We start from the raw sequence: 21,320 nt of genomic DNA, 5'->3' as shown, positions 1-21,320 counted from the left end.
TTTTGACCATAAGAATTGCCCAAGTATTGGAACAGAACTGTTAGACCTTTAGGCTGTTGGAGCGGTTGGTGTCTTCGAGCTACCTCAGCTGTTTCTCCAGCTTTGTGCGGTTAATGAACTTCAGTCGGTTTCCGTGAACTGTTTCAGGATACTTAAGTATTTTAAATAAAGGAAAGCGCTCTGGCGGTTGTATGCTGAACCAAACCAAGCTCGAAATTACCTCTTGTTGCTGAGAAAGGGAAAGACTTGGTGAAAGCTGGACAGGTCAGAGAATTCCCTTAGAAAAACAAAAACACTTATAAAAGAGTTTTCTAATCCATATACAGAGAACAGTTGCCTTTCACCCGATATGAGGATGCATGTAACACTTTTTTTTCATCACGTAGCTATAACAACATCCATGTTTTAGTCTGCTGTATTTTTACTGCTACAGTGACCACAGGAGATACATATTAACTTTTGTGAGCATATTATTTACCTTATGAAGCACATGCTAGTAATCGTTGAAATCGTCAGAGTATACTGTTTATTTTAGTTGCTAAATAAAACAATATTTTTCTTTTGCAGAAATGCAGGAAAAGTGAATTTATGAAATAAAAATCTTTGGATCTTTCCAAGGAAGCAGAACTGAGTCTTTTTTGAAGGAACCAAGTTCTACATAAAATTTTGATGATAGTGGCACGTGAAGAGGCTTTCAGCACATGGAATATAGTAATTTAAAAGTTTCAACCTTTAATGAGTCTGCAACTGTGATCTTATGGTTACTGCGAAGTTTGGAAATAATGGTATCAAGGTGTTTGCTCGTTCCTGGCAATGCTTTTAATGATGTAGTTTACAGAGTAATTAAGTTTATTACTGTGTTGGCCACAATGCTGTTAGATACAGTTTTAATATRCAATTTTGTTCTTGTCTTGGTGAATGCTTAGCAGTTTGAGCCCAGTGCTTGGCTAGAAAGCTAGAAAACAAAGGGGAATATCCACCAATTGTAGATGCTGCTGCTTATATTGGTCATTTTAATGTTTTTTTTTTCATGTAGATCAGGAAATTGTTGTGTTCAAAAACACAGCCGCTTTTCTTTAAAAGAAAAGAGCAAAACTTTTGTGGTAAGTAAATGCTGTGCATTGGATGTTTACCACCCTGTGTGTTTAGATTAAGAATGTGCTTGGGAGAGACTTAACAGTTATGAAAATGTCTGCAATTTTGAAGAATGTGGTCATGAAGGATAGTGGAAAGTGCAAAATGTTACTTGCTCCAAACTTGAGTTGAGGCAGACGTATTGAACTGGAGGGAGTCCTGCCTAATAATGGGTGTGAAGTATTTACACTGTTGGATGTAAGATGACGTAGCTCATGATGACATGTATTTGAGAAAATTACTATTTTTGTAAGTATACTTTAAAGGATATTTCTACCAATAATGTATGTTATTTTTATATTTAACATTTTTAAAAATACAAAGTTCGTTAATCCTCAGAGCATTCCAGTGCAGTGGCAAAATTGGGAATAGGAATTGAGACTGTGTGTTGCCTCTTTAGGCTGGAAGAGTCAAACTCAGGATCCAGGATTCCCTGGCTTTTGAGTTCCAGCAGCTGTAACAGGAACACTTCACACCAAGGTCTGGCCTGCAGGAGATTTCCTGACCTGTTGCCTGAATCTTGTAGAAACTAGTTGGCCTCTCCCAAAGGACAAGATGGGGAGGAAAATCTTGCACTTCTGAATAAGCAAGTTTTTACATCTGCTGTTGCAGGCTGTCCCGTAGTGATGATCATGACCTGCATGTAGTGCCACTTAAAGCTCGTGGCCAGTACCTTTATAGGAGYGACATCGTTGAGAGGCAGAAGAATCCAAGTAGGGTTTATTTCAGGAATGTTGTTTCACTTACCCAATCTGAGCTCAGCTGAAAGGTCTGTTGTTCAGGTGAATTTTGAGCCTGGGGGAAATGGTGATAATGTTAAGCTTCAGAATTTGGGAATATTCCAACTATTATAAAATATAATGAAATATATCTGTTTTTTGTTGTTGTTTATTTGTTTGTTTTCTTCAGAACAACTGTCCTCTGTGTCTTTGTAGTCTACTTCTGCAGAAATTGATTTTTCCTTCAGTTTGTAAAGTACAAATGTACTGTGACTGCTGTCAAAACTAAATAAATACAAGGGGGAACTTGTGTTTGAACTCACTTTTCTGAATTTTTGCTTGGACACTAATCTAGACCTTTCTTTCCCTCGTATGCATGATGTAATGCACTATAGATACTCTACAAGACATTGCATAGAGAAACAGGGGATGCTGAAGGTATGCCTGAAASTCTGCATTTTGAATGACAGAATACAGTACAAGTGACAAGTTACAGGGAAGTTCCACCTGAAAATTTCTGAGGAGTGAAAAATGCACTGCAAAGCGAATCTGCAGTGTTATTTTAAAATGCTTATCTGCTGTTACACAAGCTTGTGTTCCTGTCATATAACTATTGGTTTGGTGCAGTTGGCACTTGGCAGATAATGCAGCAGTGCCAGCTGAAGCTGAGGAGCATGGTCAACCTGCCTGCTAGTAATTTGCACATGTGAACATAGCTTTATTTGTTAAGAAAATAATATAAATGATGAATTTGGTGGGGGAAAGAGGAGAGAAAAGGAGTTCTATCTTGTCTATGTTTTGCATGCAAAGTATATATCTATTTCTTTACGTGCAAACAGGGAAACGAAACAGCTAGGAGCTTTAACTGTTGTCTTTCTACAGATAAGCAGTGAGAGTCCCTGCCTCTTGGGCTTTCAAAGCCACACAGCTGTTCTGCAGGAGCTCTTGGATGTGGGGGTGCTGCAGCAGCTTTGGAAAGAAGCTGCAGATGTGTGTCCCTGCTTTTTGTGTGCACTTCCAGCTGGACGGTTTTCATGCGAGTTGGGCTCCCTGCCACATCTTGTCTGTAGTGCAAGCCCCCCTCTTTGAATTGCACAARTATGTCCCTCAGCCAGCCAGCCTGCAGGTTGTTGTGGCCCAATGACTCTGTAGCCTCTCTAAACTTTGTCCATTCACTTTCTGTATGAAGTGCTTCCAGAAATCGTTTTCACACATGACTCCCTTTATTGTGAGCAATTAAGCAGATAAAGGGTAAGCTAGAAGGAAATGTTCGATATATATCCATTTGGAGACCATCTTTTGATGGTCAGTTAAATATCCTCTGCCCTCTTTGGACAAGAGGGTGCCCACAGTCCCTCCCTCCTTTTTATTCTTTGCCATTCTTTCTGCCACTCGTTTCCTGGAGGAGCTCCTTCCTGGATCTGTCCCCTCAGTGTTGGGTGCTGTGTGGGTCAAGGTAGTGTTTCTGGGGCGGTGCGTCTCATATCACAGCATGTGGGTCAGGYGAGATGTTCCTGAAAGCTGCAGAACTCTTTCATGGGAGCTGTTCTTGCACAGAGGAAGGGCATTCTCTTTTTAACAAGTAAGTATTTATTTAATTTTAATGTGGCATCGTGTCAACGGTGATGACTTTGATATAGCTGCGTTCTGAGGCCTAAATGGTTGCATTTCCTGGCCTCATCTGTGTAGAGCAAGACTGGCACAATTTCTCACTTTAAGGGTGGAGGTATTTTAAAAGCAGTGTGGAAGTTAATACCTGGGTGCCATTTGAATAGGAAAAAATAAAACTGAATAGAAAATATTGTGGGCTGAGCTATAACAGGAAAAGCAATGTGAAAGTTCTTTGGGGATAATTCTAGAGAAATTCAGCTGGATGCATCATTATATTTCTGACATTAAGATGTGCCTCTTATGCCCTTCCCAAAGCTAATGTACTGATCCCCAAATTTAGATAGCAGTGTTGTTAATAAGAAGAAAAAAGGACAGGATCCATGTCTTTCTGTTTAGTCCTCTTAATTGTGATCTTGAGTAATATTCCCACTAGGTGTCACCATTTTACTTGTGGTAAGTCACAATTTTCCAGGCTTTTATAACCACTTACAAATTCATCAATGTTTGGGGTAATCTGTTTCACTTTTGAAGATAGATGTTGCTTGCTTCCCCAGTGCCAGTCTTCTTTTTAAGTAGGTAACATTTTGGTGGAAGCATGAAGTGTAATTGCATGTTGATATTTGAATAATTGTGTATAATACTGATTTTGGTAGTGCAAATCAATTTCTTCCTGGAAAATGGTAGGTGCCTTAATATCTTTCAGACGTAAGGAAACTTTGATTATAAATAGGAGGGARTCATCCTGAAATCTACAACCCAATAAGTCCTTAATGAATGTGGAGAAACTGCATTTRCAAGTATAATAACTCCTGCTGCGTTGCTCTTCAAACCTCTCAAGATACATACTTAACACGGATTATGGCATGCCTGGGAACAAGTTTTTCATTACTTCCTACCCATATGTCAGCATTAACCAACTTACTGGGCAGACTGCTGGAGATCTGTAAAATTGAGGTGCCTGTGAAACTGCAAAATTAAAAGAATAAAAATAAGCATGTGCACACTAATTTCCTTTGATTTTGATCATATGTGTCATCCCCTCCAGCAGGAATAATCAGAGGTCATGTCTAACTGCTGTGTGAGCATGATTAAGACATTTGTGCTTCTAATAATAAAATTGCAATATATGTGGGTTTTTTTTTTTAGGTAAACACTTTATTTACCACTCCCATTCCTCCACTCCCTGSCCTTACTTCACCATTTCAAGGGACAGCAGCATGCAGTGTGGACCAAAAATTTATTATCAGTGCTGAGAGGCACTGAGCACTAATAAAGTACCTGGAATGACTGGTTGTTTTGCCGTGGTTGGTGTTTTGCTGTAGTTTGTTTCCTGCCTGTAGGTTAGTAGCTTTCTATGGAATGATGGGAAGTAACAATCAGTAATATACAATGCCACAGAGAGACAGTATTAYATTTTTTCATCATGTTTGTCTGTCATCTGGTTTTCCTTTATTCTTGTCTTCACCATTTGTCTGAGAAGTGTCTCTTGTTTTCATCAGCAGAATTTCCTTTCAGTTGCTTTTGTCTYGCGCAATCTACATCATTAGACTGATTGTTTAGCTAAAATCTCTCAGAAAAGAGGCAGCTCCCACTGAGAAATACCAGTGCCAGAGCAGACCTGGAAAAAGAAATAAAACAGGTGTTTTTTAAAGCTGCAAATCTTTTCTTATCTCTGATGGTTAAATAAGAAAAAAAAATACTAAAAATCTTTTTTTTTTTTTGAGTAACTGCATCATATGTTGAGTTGAGACTTTCCATTAAGTCATTTAGCTCTAGAATAATTGTAAAATATCTAGAAAAAGAATACTACCAGGAGTACGTGAATRGGTGAAAAACTAAAAAGTCTGAATGTACCCTGGATTTTAATAGATTTAAAAATTATTTGCTTGATAAGAAGTCAGCGCGACAAAGTGAGAAGTTGAAGCAGTCTCCATGAAGACTGACAAAAAATAAACTTTGTGTATGGTTCAAATAGTCTTTTTTTTTTTTTCCTTCCCTCTTGGTTGTCTGTTTTGATCTGGTAAATGCAAGGAAACATTTCTGAAAACCAAACCAACCGCACACAAGCAATTAGTAAACTAGATGAAGCACTGCAAATTTTGTCAATCTACTTAAGAAAGCTAGCTACTGCTTTCTGAATGTGTACAAAAGACAGTTTAGAAACAACAGAGAAGTAGCATTAAAAAGTAATAGTATTTTTATTAGGCATAGGTCTAAGGATTAGTTCATGGCACACAGGATTCAAATGTGCCATTTGACAGTATTTGTCAGAGGTGTAGAAGCAAAGTTTAATACTTCAAGGACTTGGTTTGCTCAGGCTTGGGAAAGGTAGGACCCTACTCTGGAATTCTGTGACAGACTCAGCCTGCAAAAATATCTGGCCCAGCTAAATTCCAGTGAGAGAAGTTCAGCCTCCCGTATCTGTTATTCCTGATGAATCGATAGCAATTCATTCTGGACTGGACTGGGGCAGAGCSTATTTCAAGGCCTCAGAGAGTGAATTTCACTCTAACAGGCATCAGAGAGACTTTCAGGGCAGAATTTGATGCAAATTTGAAAATTGTAAGTGTAGCGGTGGAATTCCAATTACAATGTCTGATAATGACGCCATGCAGTAGCACAGAAAATAATTAGAAGAATTGCGTCTAAAATAGACCTTGAGGCTTTTTTATTTTATGTAAGTAATAAAGAGAAGAAAGTTAGTAAATAGCCTTATCTTTTAAATCTTTAATTTATGGAGTTTTTATTTGCTTTAGTTTTTGCTATTCTATTATAATTAAAAGCAAACAGGCAAACTGTGTTTAGTTCTTAACCTCCCCTTTGCCCTGAGGGGGTTGATATTTCTTGGAGGGTTATTAAGCTTTTCCATGTGATTTTCTAAGCATTAACTCGGATGTTCATTTTTCTGTTAAAGAACCTGGTTCAATATTTCAAATGCAAGTATTTGTAATTAAATAAATACTTATATATACTGCATACTTAAAGAATGATTCAACAAGGGTAAGCCCTGCTGGATTTATGGGAAATTCATRACAAGGACTATAAGAATGAGCATGATTTGAAAGCAATAGACTGCTTTCATCTGGTTGCTCGTTTTGAATTTGTAGTTTGCCACTGTAGCTACTGAGCATATTCAGTGATTTAAGTAGCCCTGTGATATTTCAGAACTAAAGATGATTTAAAAAAATGCACCTTGCCCCTGTTGGACTTTGCAGGTTTGGAAGAGGTAGGCTCGTGSGTCGGGCACTGGCTAAAGTGGGAATGCTGCGCAGGGCAGCTCTACAGCCCCTCAGCATGCACTGTGTCACGAGGAGTTTACAGCTGGCAAACTGTCGACTGAAACTTCATTTTTTTTGTCTTTTTATGACTGCAGTAAAATTGTAATCAAATAGTTTCTGAAGGGTTTTCTTTGCATTCTGTTCCTGCATGTGGTTAGTTCAAATTCCAGATGATCATCTCATTCCTGCTTATTTTCTTCCAGTCCTTGATCTTTGGGCAACTTTTTTTCTTGCTTGCTGTATCTTCATCAGCTTTTATTTTGTTTTGTTCTTGTCTCAATCTTTTGCCAGTGCCAATTTCAGTTGCATGGAGATGTTTGGGTGGTAAACGTGTCTGTTTGCTCAGCTGACTTCCTTAGTCTGGCACTTTGATCATGCTTTGTTCTCATCAGCCCAGGGGCAACGTGTGCGATCACGCAAATTTAGGGAGTGTGTGAAGCCTGAGCTATAAGCAAGGCTGCTGATTRCTTTATTCTTGAGCAATTCCTTAGATGTGTGGATTCTGCTGAACAACTATCAGCAGCAGGAAGAGCAAGGAGGAGATTGCAAAAGCAAAGGGACTTTATAATTTAACCTCTAGAAACATATCTTCAAATTTCCCTTTAGAGATTTTTGCTGTGAAGAGTTGCAGAGATGGAASTTAAACAAAATAGTTCTGGACCTCATTGAGGGGAAAAGAGTGCTACGCTGTCACTTAAAGTCGGACCTCTATCTTGTAAACTCTTCCAGGTTCCCTTTGTTCTTTAATCGCAACTCTCCCATGCCTGATCAGCGCAGTGTAAAAATGATTCAGGGTTGTGCAGATATTTAATTTACTGTTTTTAGGACTGAGTTTTACATGTTTCCAAATGATTTTTGTGTTTGCTTCCTCAAAATAAATAATTAAACCAACATTTTTCCACTTGGAAAAAATCAAKAAAAACAAGATCAAGAAAAATATTGATTTAAAAGTGGTCTGGGCTGTAAAAACATATCCTTCCTGCTGTGTGTTGCCCTTTCTCAAAGTGCATCTGTGCTTGCTTTCTTCTCCCCAAAGATGAGCGAGTGAGTGGAAAGYAGATTTAAATTTCTTTACTACTGGCTGTAGGTGGGGAAAAGCTGAAATATTGAAATGCTGTTAAAATTCCCCAAATCTCTGAGAGTTTACACAGTATTTTCTTGAGTATAGAAAAATAAAATTCAGCAAGCGCATGCCTAAAGCTGTTTCCCTTCTAGCAGATCCAAGTCTAGAGCACCCCAATATTGGAGGCAAGGTCTTCTCGTAGTCAAATCTTCCTGTATGGTATGTATGTAGGACTGGCAAGTGGTGCAGGCTTTGGTGCTGGTAAAGGTATCATGTGGACATGAAGTCCTGGGACCACGATGGGGCAGTCTCTCTGTGCTGTGTCCTCAGGGATGTAGATGTACCTTGGTGGACACGGTTGCCCAGCACTGTCAGGCTGATGTCCCACCTGGACGATGGGGCCTTGTGGAGCTTCACATGCAAAAACTGGCCTGGAGGAGCAGTGAGGAAATGATGGTCTTTAATTTGGTTGTTTTTCTGGTCAGTGCGTGTAGCTAGTACCATGCCCAGCTCCCTGTCCTGCTAGTGGAAGTCTCCATGCTCTAGTCATGCAGATGCAGAAAAGGGATTTGCCTGGCCTGCAACTGCGCGCTCAGTGGGAAGTCGKTGTTGCATTTAGCATATGGAGAGCTACCAAATAGTTGTGGGTGCCACCCTGTGAGAGAGATGCTTATTTTGTATTTCTGACACTTATTTTGTTCTTGGCACAAACTCTTCTTACGCTTCTGAGAAGTCTTGTGCCACCTCTTCTGAATCCGGGAGCGCTGAAAGCCCCGAGGAGCCTGGTCTGTCAGCAGAGATGATGCAGTGAGATGGGCATACCACGAGGCTGGCACAGCCTGCGCTGGACGAGGGAAAGTCAAGACTTTATCAATATATTCAAGGAGTAGAAAATAAAGGGTTATTCCATTAAGGATTTCTTCTCGTCACCCAAATTGTGCCCATATTCTTGATAGYGTGCATTCTGCACACTGCAGGTATATAACCGAATGTATAGCAGAGTAAGTCATGCAAGTGGTGCTAATTAGCTTCTACTTAAAGCATAGTTTATGATCAGTTAGCTTGAATGAAAGCTGGTTTTGTTATCTGATTTTTATTTTTTTTCTTAAAGGACTCTGGAAGATACAAGTTAAGGGAGTTGTGAACCTTTTTAGAGCAGCTGTAAATTACAGAGGAATTCTGCGTTGCTCCTTCAGATTTGCCATACGATTCTGTATATCTGAAACTGTTTCTTGCACTATCATTTTATAGAATTCAAAAAATTACAGTTTTCCTGTGACAAAATRTGTTAACAGAAGCTAGCCCTTTTTCTTTTTTTGGTAATTCTTAACGTCTTTGTTAAATACGTCTTCTGAAGTAAACTTGTGGTAAGAAGCACCTGTGAGGGAAGGAGTGTATTTTGGATGGCAGTGCTGGCAACTGGTAATTTTTGATGATTCCCTTTCTTCATAACTTTTGCAAAGGGGATATAGAATTCAGTGTCCTAAACAGTTCAATATCTTTTTTTTTTTTTCTTTAGGTTTTCTAAATTAGTTTTTCTTATATATGATAGCCCTCTTCTTGTATGAAATCATGATGTTCTATTTATTTTTTATTTGCATATGTCCTGTTGCAGAGATATTGATAACAGGTCTGTTAATTCATAAATCTCTATGTAATGTGAACAGTAGTAAAGAGTTGTGTGACTCTCATGAAAAAATGCTATAAATATGTTTCTACCTTGCAGCTAAGTATTAAAAGCAAAATGGAAACATACTTTTGGATTTTTTTTTGTATGAATGTGAGCTATAGCAGGAGTGTGAAGTTGAGTGGTGCCGAAGAGTGAGCAGTGATAAATAGCGATCGGAGAAAGATGTTTTTGAAGAKGAAGTTTGAGAGGGAATAAATGAAGCAAATGCCTAGTGGCATTTTAGTTGTGGCCTCAGATTCCTGGGTGGTTGTGGACCTATTGCTGTAGGAAATGAATGATGGTGAAAGTGAAAAGATTATCAAGCGAGGAAGTTGATAGCATTTGAAAAGGTGAAAGGAGGAGGAGGGGGAAGCCATAAGAATTAAGGCTGAAAAAATAGAAAGGAGGATGGGCAATAAAACTGGTGAGTCATAGAAGTACATGTCCCTCAAGAAAAATTTGGAAATGGGGAAGTCAGAGCACCATGATGGTGGCAGTTTCCCAGGGCCGTTACCAGCAGGTAAATGAGAGAGGAGGGGTGGTGTTGGCGAAGGAGGTAGGAGGGCAAGAGCGGAGGCAGCTGCTTGTGCTCACCACGAGAGGGACCAGGAGGCCAGATGCGGAATGAGCAGGAGCTCCGGAGCGCAGCGATGGAGRTGATGTGGGAGTCTCCATGAGGAGAAAGTGATGGAGAAGCACCGAGAAGGGTCACCAGGGCTGCTGAAGACATCAACTATTAACTGCTTTCTAAAATAGCTCTCCGTATTTTGGGTTGTGAGTGATACTCATTTCTGTGACGGCTCTGAAACGCGTTTTATACATGTGAAGAACGAGTCRCGTCAAAGACACTGAAGTCCGTCAGCTCCTAAGCGTTGCTGCAGGCRCTTGTCAGAGAGGGAAATGCGGAAGGCAAGATGCAAAATTTGTGGTTCTGAAGATTTTGCTGAATTTAGGAAGTCAAGCTATCCCGCATGTAAATGCACCTGGTAGATAGTGTGGCAGATGTACTACCAAACAACAACTCTCTCTGTAAATTCAGATATGGAAAACTGTGCAAAGCATTTTCATCTAACTTAAAAGCCATTCTTAAACAGTTCTGTTCTGACCAGTGAGAATATTTTAACTGAAATCAAGCTCTAAATTTCTAATTTTTTTAAAACCTGGTACAATTCGTAGTGGAAATGCCGAAGAAATTGCAGTGGAAAAAGTACAAAAGGAGTAAATCAGTACAAAGTTTAGATTAGATCCTTCTATCCTTACTGATACTTCTAAAACTTTAAAAATAAAAGACTAAGTCTTTATTAAAGAAGTAATAGTGACTTTAACTTTACTCTTTATTTCTTGAAATAAAAAGGAAGGAGGATAACAAATAGCTTAAAAAGAAGATGAAAAGGATGTATAAAATCAGTAATGCTAATCATGATTTAAGATGTACTCATGTAATCATTTTTACTCCAGTTTTTAATTTTTACTCTCTTTGTGGATGTACACTGCTATCTTCAAAGTATTATTGTTTAAAAGAGGTAAGAAAAATATAACCAATTTCAAACATGAAATAAAAATGTAACAATACAGTTTGTAGCTTCAGGGTATATTACTGATCTTATTCATCATATTTATCCAAAATACCTTTGCATAAGGTACATAATGGCTCAGCAACAAATGGTTCAGAAGCATAGCATAAATATTTTTAATAAATATTTTAAATAATATTTATGCCACCTTTTATTCATCTATTTATATGTAATAGTTAATTTATATTTAATAATCTCACCAATAATTGTTAATAGTGTTTATTAAAACAAATGTAATGTTTCACTATTAATATAAAAAGTGCTGCATGTCACCTGGAAGCAAGAAGATCGCTTGAGCTCTTACGTGTTAGTCTTGTTCTCTAACAGCTTCTAAAAGGCTCTTTAGCCAGTAAATTTCCCTAAATGTCATGCTTGGAAGCAACGCATAGATTTACATGCAGGGTGAAATGGAAGCTGTTCCTTCAGGCATAATTTTACTCAGAAACGTTCTAACATCATTAATAATGTATAAATGTAACAGGTTTACATTAAATCAGGCTGTAGACTAGGTCACTTCTAATCTGTACAATAATTCCTACATGGCAATAAATATTAAGCTGTTTAAAAAGGGGGGAGGGAGGGAATGAATATACATGAAAATAGCATTTTTTGAAGCCAGAAAACCTTCAAATTTACTGATTTAATTTACAGGTTCAAATTTATGGATTACTGACATGACACAGTTCAGTTCAGGTTGCTTATTATGGCGTGGTGTTTAAATTTGGCTGCCTTCTCTTCACTAATGCTCACCCTATTGCTATAAAAAAGTAAGAGTAGTGGATATGAGATACCAGAAGACTGTGGGAAAAAAATTATATTTTATCCAAACCCATTTTAGGTAGTAGTGGTCCCCTAGGATTGCAGCTGTAAAGGTCTCCTCCTGCCTATCGTTGGGTAACTTTTGCTTTGTGTGAAGAGACTCTGTCAGCATCTCAGGGGTACAAAGAGACTCTTAGTGCGTACAAGGGACAGTTAGGATTTGGTGAGCTGCAGTACTAGTCATTAATGCGCTTGCTGTCCCCAGTAAGACATCCAAAGAGTCTTGGCTGCAACACATGTGTCAGTCAGGTGGAGGAGATCTGGAAGAGACCTTAGTTGCTGCTGAGTTGCTGTCTTCCATCTGCCTGTTTTTCTCCTTAAGGATTTTGTGGCTTTCTGTGTGAACTGTTTTTCCTCTTGAATCCTTCATCTGGTAACAATTTAAGTTTCAACACCGCTACCTCTGTTTGCAGAAAGTCCTTTCTCATYTTGCAGGGCCGTATTCTGTGTGTTTTCTTGAGGTCTTAGCAGTTTCCTCCGGAGTCTTAGGCAAGGTTGTGCAGCTGTATTGTTGGATCAGAGCTAGGCTTGAATCACAGAAAGATGAGAGCGGGAAGCCACAAAGCAGAAATACGTAGCCATAAGGTCAAATATCATCAGAGAGTGACTGCGGAATTTAAACAAAATTAATTATTCCTGAGATTATAAWTTCTGTTGTTCATGGTTTGGGAATCTTGTACAGCTTTATTATGCCTTCAAAATAATTTATGGTAGTTGGTTTTAGTGCTGAATATTTATTTTGTGGCAGTGGGGTTCTGTTCCAAGTATTTCAGCTGTTGATGTAGAGAGATGTAGTCTGAACAAGTAGCAAGCACCGTTCCTGCCTTAAATGCTAAGTTCACATCTCCTGCAAATCTTTCAAAGCTTTTCTAGAGTCACATCCTGAAATCGTCTTTTCTKCTGTTCTAGGGAATGGGCCCCATCATGATCGAAGCAGCATTTACGACCCAAACAACGTAGTAGATGGAGTTTACTGCCTCCCAATATCGCACTGGATTGAAGTCTCTGGACATACTGATGAGATGAAACATACAACTGACTTCTATTTTAATATTGCAGGACATCAAGCTATCCATTACTCCAGGTAAAAGTCCATGTGTTCAGACAGAAARTCTGTGTTGACATGATACCAACTGGTTTTAGCTCTGAAGTGAGAGTGGGAGCATGTACAAAACAGCCCTTTTAGAAAAGCTATAAAAAAAAAAAAAAAAGGAATGCCTCCTTGTAGTTAAATAGCATTTTTGGCTGCAAAAAATGAGAGATTCTGAGTTCAGTGATACTGTCAGTCTGTGAAAAGCTGTGTTAAACAGAATCACCTCCGAAAATGCCTAACAGTAGTTTATGGGTAAATTTTATGGGAGACTGTTATTTGCAAGCACTTGTCCGCATACACACATAAATATGCATAGATCTAATACATGTATTCTCATGCATTTGGGATTATTTTGTTGAGGAATATCTTTTGGGAAAACAAAAAAGATGTATGCCAGAAAATTAAGATGTGATGTTATTGCTTATGTGTAGTAGCAGCAACCTCTATTAGTAACAGCTGTTATAGGTGATTTGTTTCATAAATACAGTGCATGCAAACCCTTTAAAATGCTAAAACTTAATCTTAAAAAGTTTATACTTCCTTGGGGTTCGGTGGAATCCAGTTTGATTCCCAAAGACAGCTGCCTGTTGTGTCTAAAAAGACTCCCAATAACTTTATTTTCTGGTGTGATTATTGCTCACCTTTGACATACTGGGTTCAAGAAGTGCTGCTCGAGCCACTCCTGTTCTTTGAGGAAAAGGAGTACACTTGGCTTTCTACAAGCCATGTCGACTTCTACTGGTTGCATGGAAAGGAAGTATGAAGTGCCCCTTTGCTACCTCCTCAGTGAAGTGTTCTGGCCTGAATTACAGCCAGAGATGCTTAAAGGGAAGGTGATAAGCATCATTTGRTGCTCCACATAAAGCACAGATTGTGCTTACAGGCAGCGATCTCAGTGCTGGTCATTAACAATATGGGACTTGGGGACCATTTGTAGCTTTTTGCATGTCCCAGTTGTRGACGAGGCTGCATCACAGCTGGCAATGCTGATATGCCATATGTAGCTGACACTGGTTAACTATCCCAACAGAATACCCATTTCTTGAAGAAATCAAATTCTCTTTTTTTTTTTCCAGTGAGTTATAGCATTCCTGTGGGTGATTTTCTCTGGAATGGTGTTTCAGCTACGTCATCCTTACAGATTTCTCTTTCTGTTCTCTCTGAACAGCCAAACAATGTAGAAATAGGGTTTTCTTCTTCTCATCGGAATTGTACTACATGAGGGAAACATTTTTTTCTCTTGGTATCTTTCCAAATATGGCAAATTCATAAACACTGTTAGGCCATATGACTTTATACCTTGTCCTTGGCATCTGTATACTAGCTATTTAATGTGCCTGACAGACTGTACTGTTCGCTGTGCCTTAAGTATCCATTTTAAGTATCCAATCAGAGAAAAGATCTTGTTTACTCCAAAGCAGAATCATCAGTCCTAGACAATCTTCAGTTGAGAAAGGAAGTTTGGGGCAGGGGGGAACCTGTCAGAGAATATTTAAGTACAAAAGGATAACCTATCTTCACTTCTGAGGAAGCAGTGATCCATTTAATACTGTCTTATACTGTCTACATGAGTATATGTTTCCTAGATCAGGTAAAAAGCTGCAGATTCCTCTTAATATTAGAGTAAATTTTTTTTTTTCTGAATTATGTAATAATATACTAATTTTTTTTTCTTGAATGAGGACCTCCTCTTTTCCCTTCTTAYATATACGTACCTTTATCGCCAGGCAGCCTATCTTTACTGAGTAATTTTTATCTTAATTCTTTAAGATATATTAAGTGAACAGTTCTGTTGCATAATTGTTTTTAATACTCTGAAGATATGCAGACTTAAAAGACTTTTTGATTATTAACATTTGTGCAGATTCATCACTTGACTGGTTATAATAAAGCTGCCAAAGCCTGCTGGCTAGTTGTGTGGGGTTTTTTTTGTTGTTGTTGTTGTTGTTGGTTTTTTTGCTTTTTTTTTTTTTGGCAAAACAGCTGAAATAAGCTGATGAAAATGCCTTCATTTTGTATTGATGCAGAAGACTGCTGTGGAGAATGCCATTACTACAAAAAAAAAGAGATCAAAAAACAACCACTCCTTGTGTCTTTACAGTTAACAGTATGATCTAATCTATCACAATAATTACGAATTTCACTACCACTGTATTTCTTCATTAAGTATATTTGTAAATTTTAAATGAGTTTTAGCAGTATGAGAAAAATCTACTTCCTGTTGGTGCCAAAAATCATTCTCAATAGTGGTAAAGTTGACAGAAATGCTCTTGGAGGGATCAGATTTATGCTTTATTTAGCTCATCAGTGAATTTTTATTTAAATTTATATCTAAAGAGCTCCCTTTATGTTCATTCAGGCTGTATTTCAGGCTGTATTTTTAAAAGAAATATATTTGAATTCATTTTCTTATGTATGAAATGTAACACCCTCAGCTACAGAGTCACGGCTGTCATCTCCATATTGTTAGTATTCACTTGTTTTGTACATGACACACATTACTGAAATCTGATTCAGGAAAAAAGCAAYAGTCCCCTTCTCTTTCCTGTTAGATATTGTAGCAATAAGATGTCTTCAAATTGCAGGAGTCTTCATTTAGGGGACAGTCATTTTCCAAAGAAAATGTAAGTTAGTGCCTTCTTTTCCGGGCAGGAAGACTTCAGAAAATCTGTAAATTTGGGTCAGTTCAGCTCTGTTTCAGCTCTATCTGTGAAAGGTGGAATTTACTAATTCCTGGATGTTATAAGCCTTAGTTTTTACTTAAAAACTTAAGCAATTCTCAGAAAATAAAAAAGCGTTACATAAGTACAGAAGGGAGATGATAGCTGAAATTACAAAATCTTTACATAATATGTTTGAGACATTGACCCTTCATGACAGAATTAGGTACTGCAGGAAGGAATATTGCTGAGATGAAAGGACATTTGGTTAGAGGTTTCTATTTTAAGATCTAAATCCATATTTACCATCCCACTCAGATCTTAGAAATACTGAGTTGCCACAGCTTTTTGCCAGCTCATTTGAGAATGATGTATGACCATCACCTTTTCATTTTAGGACATATTTGAATGTCCTTTATCGTGTCTAAATTTAAATAATCCATGTTTCAGAATTACAGCTGTTGTAACTGTTGTTTCATTCATTATATGTACTTTTTGTGAATCTCCAAATTCTTATGAAAAGAATATTTTAATGCTTTGCAAAACAACATAGCTATGAGGTAATTAACTGTATTCTGTAAGAAATTTCCTCAGACTGACTGAAAAATGCCAGCCAGTCTGTAATTGAAGTATTTTTAATACCGGTGAACTTTTTTTTTTAAAGCATATTCAGTTTTCAGTGTAAAAGAATACTGCTGTGTGAGAGTAACTCATTGATATTGACAGGTTTTGAAAATGTGTTTTTTATAGTGCAATTTACTGTTTAAGCATCTCATGATTATAGAGTGTTTAGGATGTTCTAGTTACTAGATGTAATCCAAGAAAGGGCAATTTGGCAAATGTGTTGCTATCACCAGTTTTTAGGTCTCTGAGTTTTCCCATAGGATAGAACAAAAGATGAAAGAAAACAAACCCTTGTTGTTGGCAGTGCTAGGTAATTTGATTGTTGGAAATCAAACTTGATTTATGATGTAGTCTTTTTGAGTGCTTTGAAGCAGTTTCSCTACCCTCACTGGCAGTTTCTGCTGACAGGCAAGTCAGCATCCTTGTCCTCATGCCCTGGCTTGGTGCTCATTTTGTTCATGATGTTCGTGTTCAATCTGTGCTTCTCAAGCTGTGGGTTGGACTGTGTGGTCAATGGGCAGCTCTACACCTGTGTTAGGAAGTCCTGCAGCTCAACAGGAGCTGGTTTGCACAGCAGAACATCTATGGTATGAAATGGACTGTTTGTATTTCAGTGTGTTTTACCAACTCTAGGCTGTTCACAGGGACCAAAAGTTTGTTAGTGGCTGAGGTGGCATAGGGACATTCTCAGAATGTGTTTTAGTTGAGCTTTATCTGAAAGTAATGGGTTTTGTTCATTCTTAAACCGATCTGAAATGTGAAGCAAAGTGTCTCAGTGGAAATGATTAGGAGATTCACATCAAATTTGCACTTCTGCTGTGTACTAAAATGCTAATGTAGAAACAATGTAGAGGAGTGAGGAATAATCCAGGGCAATATCCAGCTGCCTATTGCTTACCTTTTGAGGCACTAAAGCTTGATGCACAATTCTGCTGGTGAACACTGAGTTGCCTTTTGTCTGTATTAATTCTCCTGTGAAGAAAACGGATGCTTACTTGATTGACATGCATTTTAATTGGGATGGAAAACAAGGGTATCRTTGCGTGTATTTTACCTGAGAATCACTGGGGAAGAGGAAATAATGTAATTTCTGCTGACTTAATTATGAAACAGCAGTGGCTGTTTGATTGCTGAAACAATGTTGGGCTTGAGTGATTTTCTTTTAAAGACATCTATGGTAGGACTTAATCTGCAATTAAGACCACTAAATGTGGATGTCTACATTTAGCAATTCAAGTAACTGGCAAGTAAGCGTCTACTTTAGAGTGAATAGGTTTCCACACTCCACTGACTCAATTAATGAGATCTCTTATTGATTTATAGTGATTGTTTAAAGATCCAGTGCTTTAGCTGCTTGAATGTTGATGTTTAGTGTCACTTGAATGTTCCAGGATCTGCTATCTGGTCTTCAGCTGCTGCATTACAGGAATTGATCTCTTACAGCTCGTATCTGATCTCAGACAGGTCATATCTGTGAACCACATACAGATGCTAAGGTACATCTCGAGTATCAGTAGTAAGTTGCACTTAATCAAGGCATAGAGTGTTGCTGTGCTTGAAGACACCCCTTTGCATACACTCAGAGCTAGGTGTCTCCTTGATTTTGTATCCCATTCCTAGCCTGTGTTAATGGAAATTTTCCATCTCAGTTTAAAAAGAAGTCAGACTTATCTTTCAATCATACAATGGGAGAAAAAAAAAAAGATTTTGTTTTCAGTCCTTTAGCCTAAACTGACTTTATCTTCTGACTTTCTGGTTTTAATTCATAAGTAAAATAAAATAAAATACCCTTCAGTATGAAGTGTCATTCAGGCATAATTTTCTTATTACTAAATTACAAAATGAGCTTTAGAGAGGAAACTCACAGACACACACATAAAACCTTACAATACAGTCTATGCTACTATAGTAAAAAAACTAAAATGATACTTTATACCTACATTATGAATCAGGAAGTGATGATGTCTACTGGGATTACCACAAATAATATTAAAAGCTGAGAGCCAGCTGTCCCTGTGCTTAAGGAGGACTTGTGGCAAGAATATCAGAGAAAAGAATAAGAAATAATGAGCTCCAGGAAAAGTGTCTTCCATTGTATTCTAGTAAAATAATCCTGATTAAAAATACAAAATATGAGTAGGAGTTTGGCCTTTGATTTCAGTGGATGTCAGTACTTGGAAATCTTAATTGTAAAAGCAAATCTATACATTAAATAATGAAAATATTCTAAACCATATTGTATGATGTTTATCACATAAAACAGGTCATTTGAACACTTGTTTGGATTTTGTTTCATTATATTGAGCTGCAGTCTTAAATTAATCGAAATTTGATCTCATATTTATTTACCACTAGAATAACGTTTTATAGCATTTTTGTAAAACCATATTTTTCTATCCCTGTGTATCTTTCATTTTGATCTAGGTCACTCTCACCTGAAACTGCAAAATTTTATCCTGTGCTTTTTTTTTTTTTTTTTTTTTTTTCAAAAGCTTCAAAATTAAGAATGTGTATGGTCTACTCGTGTGATGGACTAGGAGCAAGCGTGAGAAGACAACCTTTAAGTTACAAACTTAAAAGTTTATTTCTTTCCAAAGTCCCTGTTTGTTTGCATGTATTTATTTTGAGTGTAGGCCTGTATTGGGTAGCAGATGCATTTTTCTTCTACATTTATTGCTGATCCAAACTAAATATTTCCCCTTCATGAACTCTCCACACTTAGCCCTCTCAAAGAATGGCTAGAGAGATGGCCTTCCTGCAGTGCTAAGCTGAAGATAAATCCATTCAGATGAACAAAATGAAAAGATAAGTTCCACTGCCAACAATACACTTTCCTCTGTCTTTCCTCTTTAAACTTGAAAACTGGTATTGCTTTTCCACATTTAGTGATTTTTTTTTTTTGCGTGAAAAATATGGCAGCTGTCTGGGATAACCTAAGCAGGATATTGTAGGTTTAGCTATAAAACTCAATTTCATGAACTTTGCACAGAAATATATAATTTGTGTGTGTCAGCAGTCAATCACAGATGTGACTGTAGTAAAGTGTAGAGATATTCCGACTGTAAAATAGCCATGTTTAAACAAAACATGCTAGACCTCATAGAGCAGTGCCAGCAAATGAATGTCTAGCCCTTGTTGATGCCTCTTCAGTGTAGCTTGCTGATGTGCACGCATCCCCGACAAATAAGTAAGAATCTGTTTGAAGTTTAGAATAATAATAGTACTAAAGCCCTATTTTTCTGTATTACAGAGAAATGGTCTTTTGTAACCCTTTCAAAGTAATACTATAGGTAATGCTTTATGTGTAACTCATGTGAACCTACATCCTGAACACTTGTCCTGGCCATTGTCGCCATTGTCAGTTTGTAATGCAGTGAACACAACAGAATCAGGTGAAGTCTCTTTTTTATTGTTTTAGTTTCTGAGTATTAGCAAATATTAGCTGTCAAAGTAGCTCTAGACTCCCTCGCTGTGACCTACTGCACTGACCTACTCATGTGAGCATGAGAAATGAGCTTGAAATGGGAACTCTTAGCTGTTTGTAATCTCATTTCTCATGAGTGCCATAACAAAGCAAATCTAGTATCAGAACAGATGCCACAAATTTTGCCAGAATAAGTGATCATGGAACATTGAAGTTAAATATTTTTGCATGATTGTCATCAATTTTTGAACTCTCATTAGTACTTGTACCTGCAGAAACTCCTCTCTTAGGTCTGATGACTGGCCAGTCTCCTGCAGACTGTCGGGTACACTGCAGTGCCTGAGGGACAGCAAATACTGTCTAGACGTTTGGATGACACTGGTGAAGTAAAGGCTGATACACGATTGATTATCTCTGTAAATATGGTAAAATTGAGCGGGAATGATTTTGGCAGTCAGTGGGACTCAAAACTTTAGCAAACTTGTGTGTGCCATCAGTATTTTCATGTCAGCTTTTTTTTTTTTTTTCAAATAGCATAGAACATTAATGTTTAACAGCTTTTCTGAGCAATTTTTTGCCTTTCTTTAAAGCTACAATGTATATAGTCAGCCTTATTGATAAGTTAATTTTGATCTGCTTCATTTTAGTTTAAATAGCATACCATTTTAGAAATGTTTGAATATGGAATTTTACATTGGTTGAAATTACAGAGCAGCACAATCTTGACAGCACGATCAGARCACAAACACTGGTAGGTGGACTTCACTTCTGAGGGAAACCAGACTATTTCTAGTTAATCATAGAACATTTTCATAGTTCATAAATTACTGAATCCTGCAAAATTGTATCTAGAACTCATCCACACTAAAAAACGACTGCATTATTTCTTGTTTGCTAGCTTTTCATGCCTCTGTTATCCTCCTCTTCATAAGGGTAAGCAAGTCTGTGAAGTTCTTTATGTCCCTCACCCCTGCATGGAAAAATAAATAAATATTTCACATGTACATCTGAAAAAAAATGTGTAATTCCTAAGTATGTTGTGAATCATATTCAGAAGTAATGTCAAAACCTGTCAAAGCCACTGCCATGTGGCTCTACTGAGAACCAGTCAGCTTCCCACACTTCGATGGCTAGAGAGGTGCTATGAATATGCAATAACTTCCTGACATTGTTGCTAAAACCCTAAAGACTAAGATTCTCTAGGCAAAAGAGAGCAAAGCTCTTAATATACTTTCATCTTAGAAGTTATAGAATTTTGTGTCACAGAGATGGCATGAGCTTTTTGAGGTCTGTGCAGTGTCACTGCTGGATTGCCAGCATATGCATGGCAGCCAGGGAAAAATGGGACCACAGCAAGCATCCTGATCCTTTTTCCTTTTATATTTTTATATTTTATATATATATATATATATATATATATATATATTTATTATCTACCTGAATGTGGTTATTATGTAGGCTAGTATATGTTTTCTTCAGTCATATTTTTCATCCTCCTATGTGAATCAAAACAGAAATAACAGTGGTGTTCTGTTTTTCTTTTTGGTTTGGACCCTTCTAGAATCCAAAATACAAATTATTTATTGTTCTTATTGGGGAAAAAAACACAATACTCCAAATCAAAACAAGAGCACAATACATTTTTTCTGCCA

At 37.5% G+C, this 21,320-nt stretch overlaps 1 protein-coding gene across 1 annotated transcript in view; it reads left to right on the top strand.

Annotated features, from left to right (window-relative positions):
• Nucleotides 1-21,320, top strand: part of EPM2A (EPM2A, laforin glucan phosphatase) — a 48,859-nt gene that overhangs the window by 9,706 nt on the left and 17,833 nt on the right. The window contains 3 exon segments of the mRNA XM_026044727.1: nt 12,598-12,685; nt 12,688-12,723; nt 12,726-12,951. Coding sequence (XP_025900512.1) covers nt 12,598-12,685; nt 12,688-12,723; nt 12,726-12,951 — 350 coding nt within the window.

Source organism: Nothoprocta perdicaria, unplaced genomic scaffold (genome assembly GCF_003342845.1).
Source record: "Nothoprocta perdicaria isolate Ctin4 unplaced genomic scaffold, notPer1 scaffold_38, whole genome shotgun sequence".
Taxonomy (NCBI): domain Eukaryota; kingdom Metazoa; phylum Chordata; class Aves; order Tinamiformes; family Tinamidae; genus Nothoprocta; species Nothoprocta perdicaria.
This window is presented reverse-complemented; position numbering and strand designations above follow the sequence as displayed.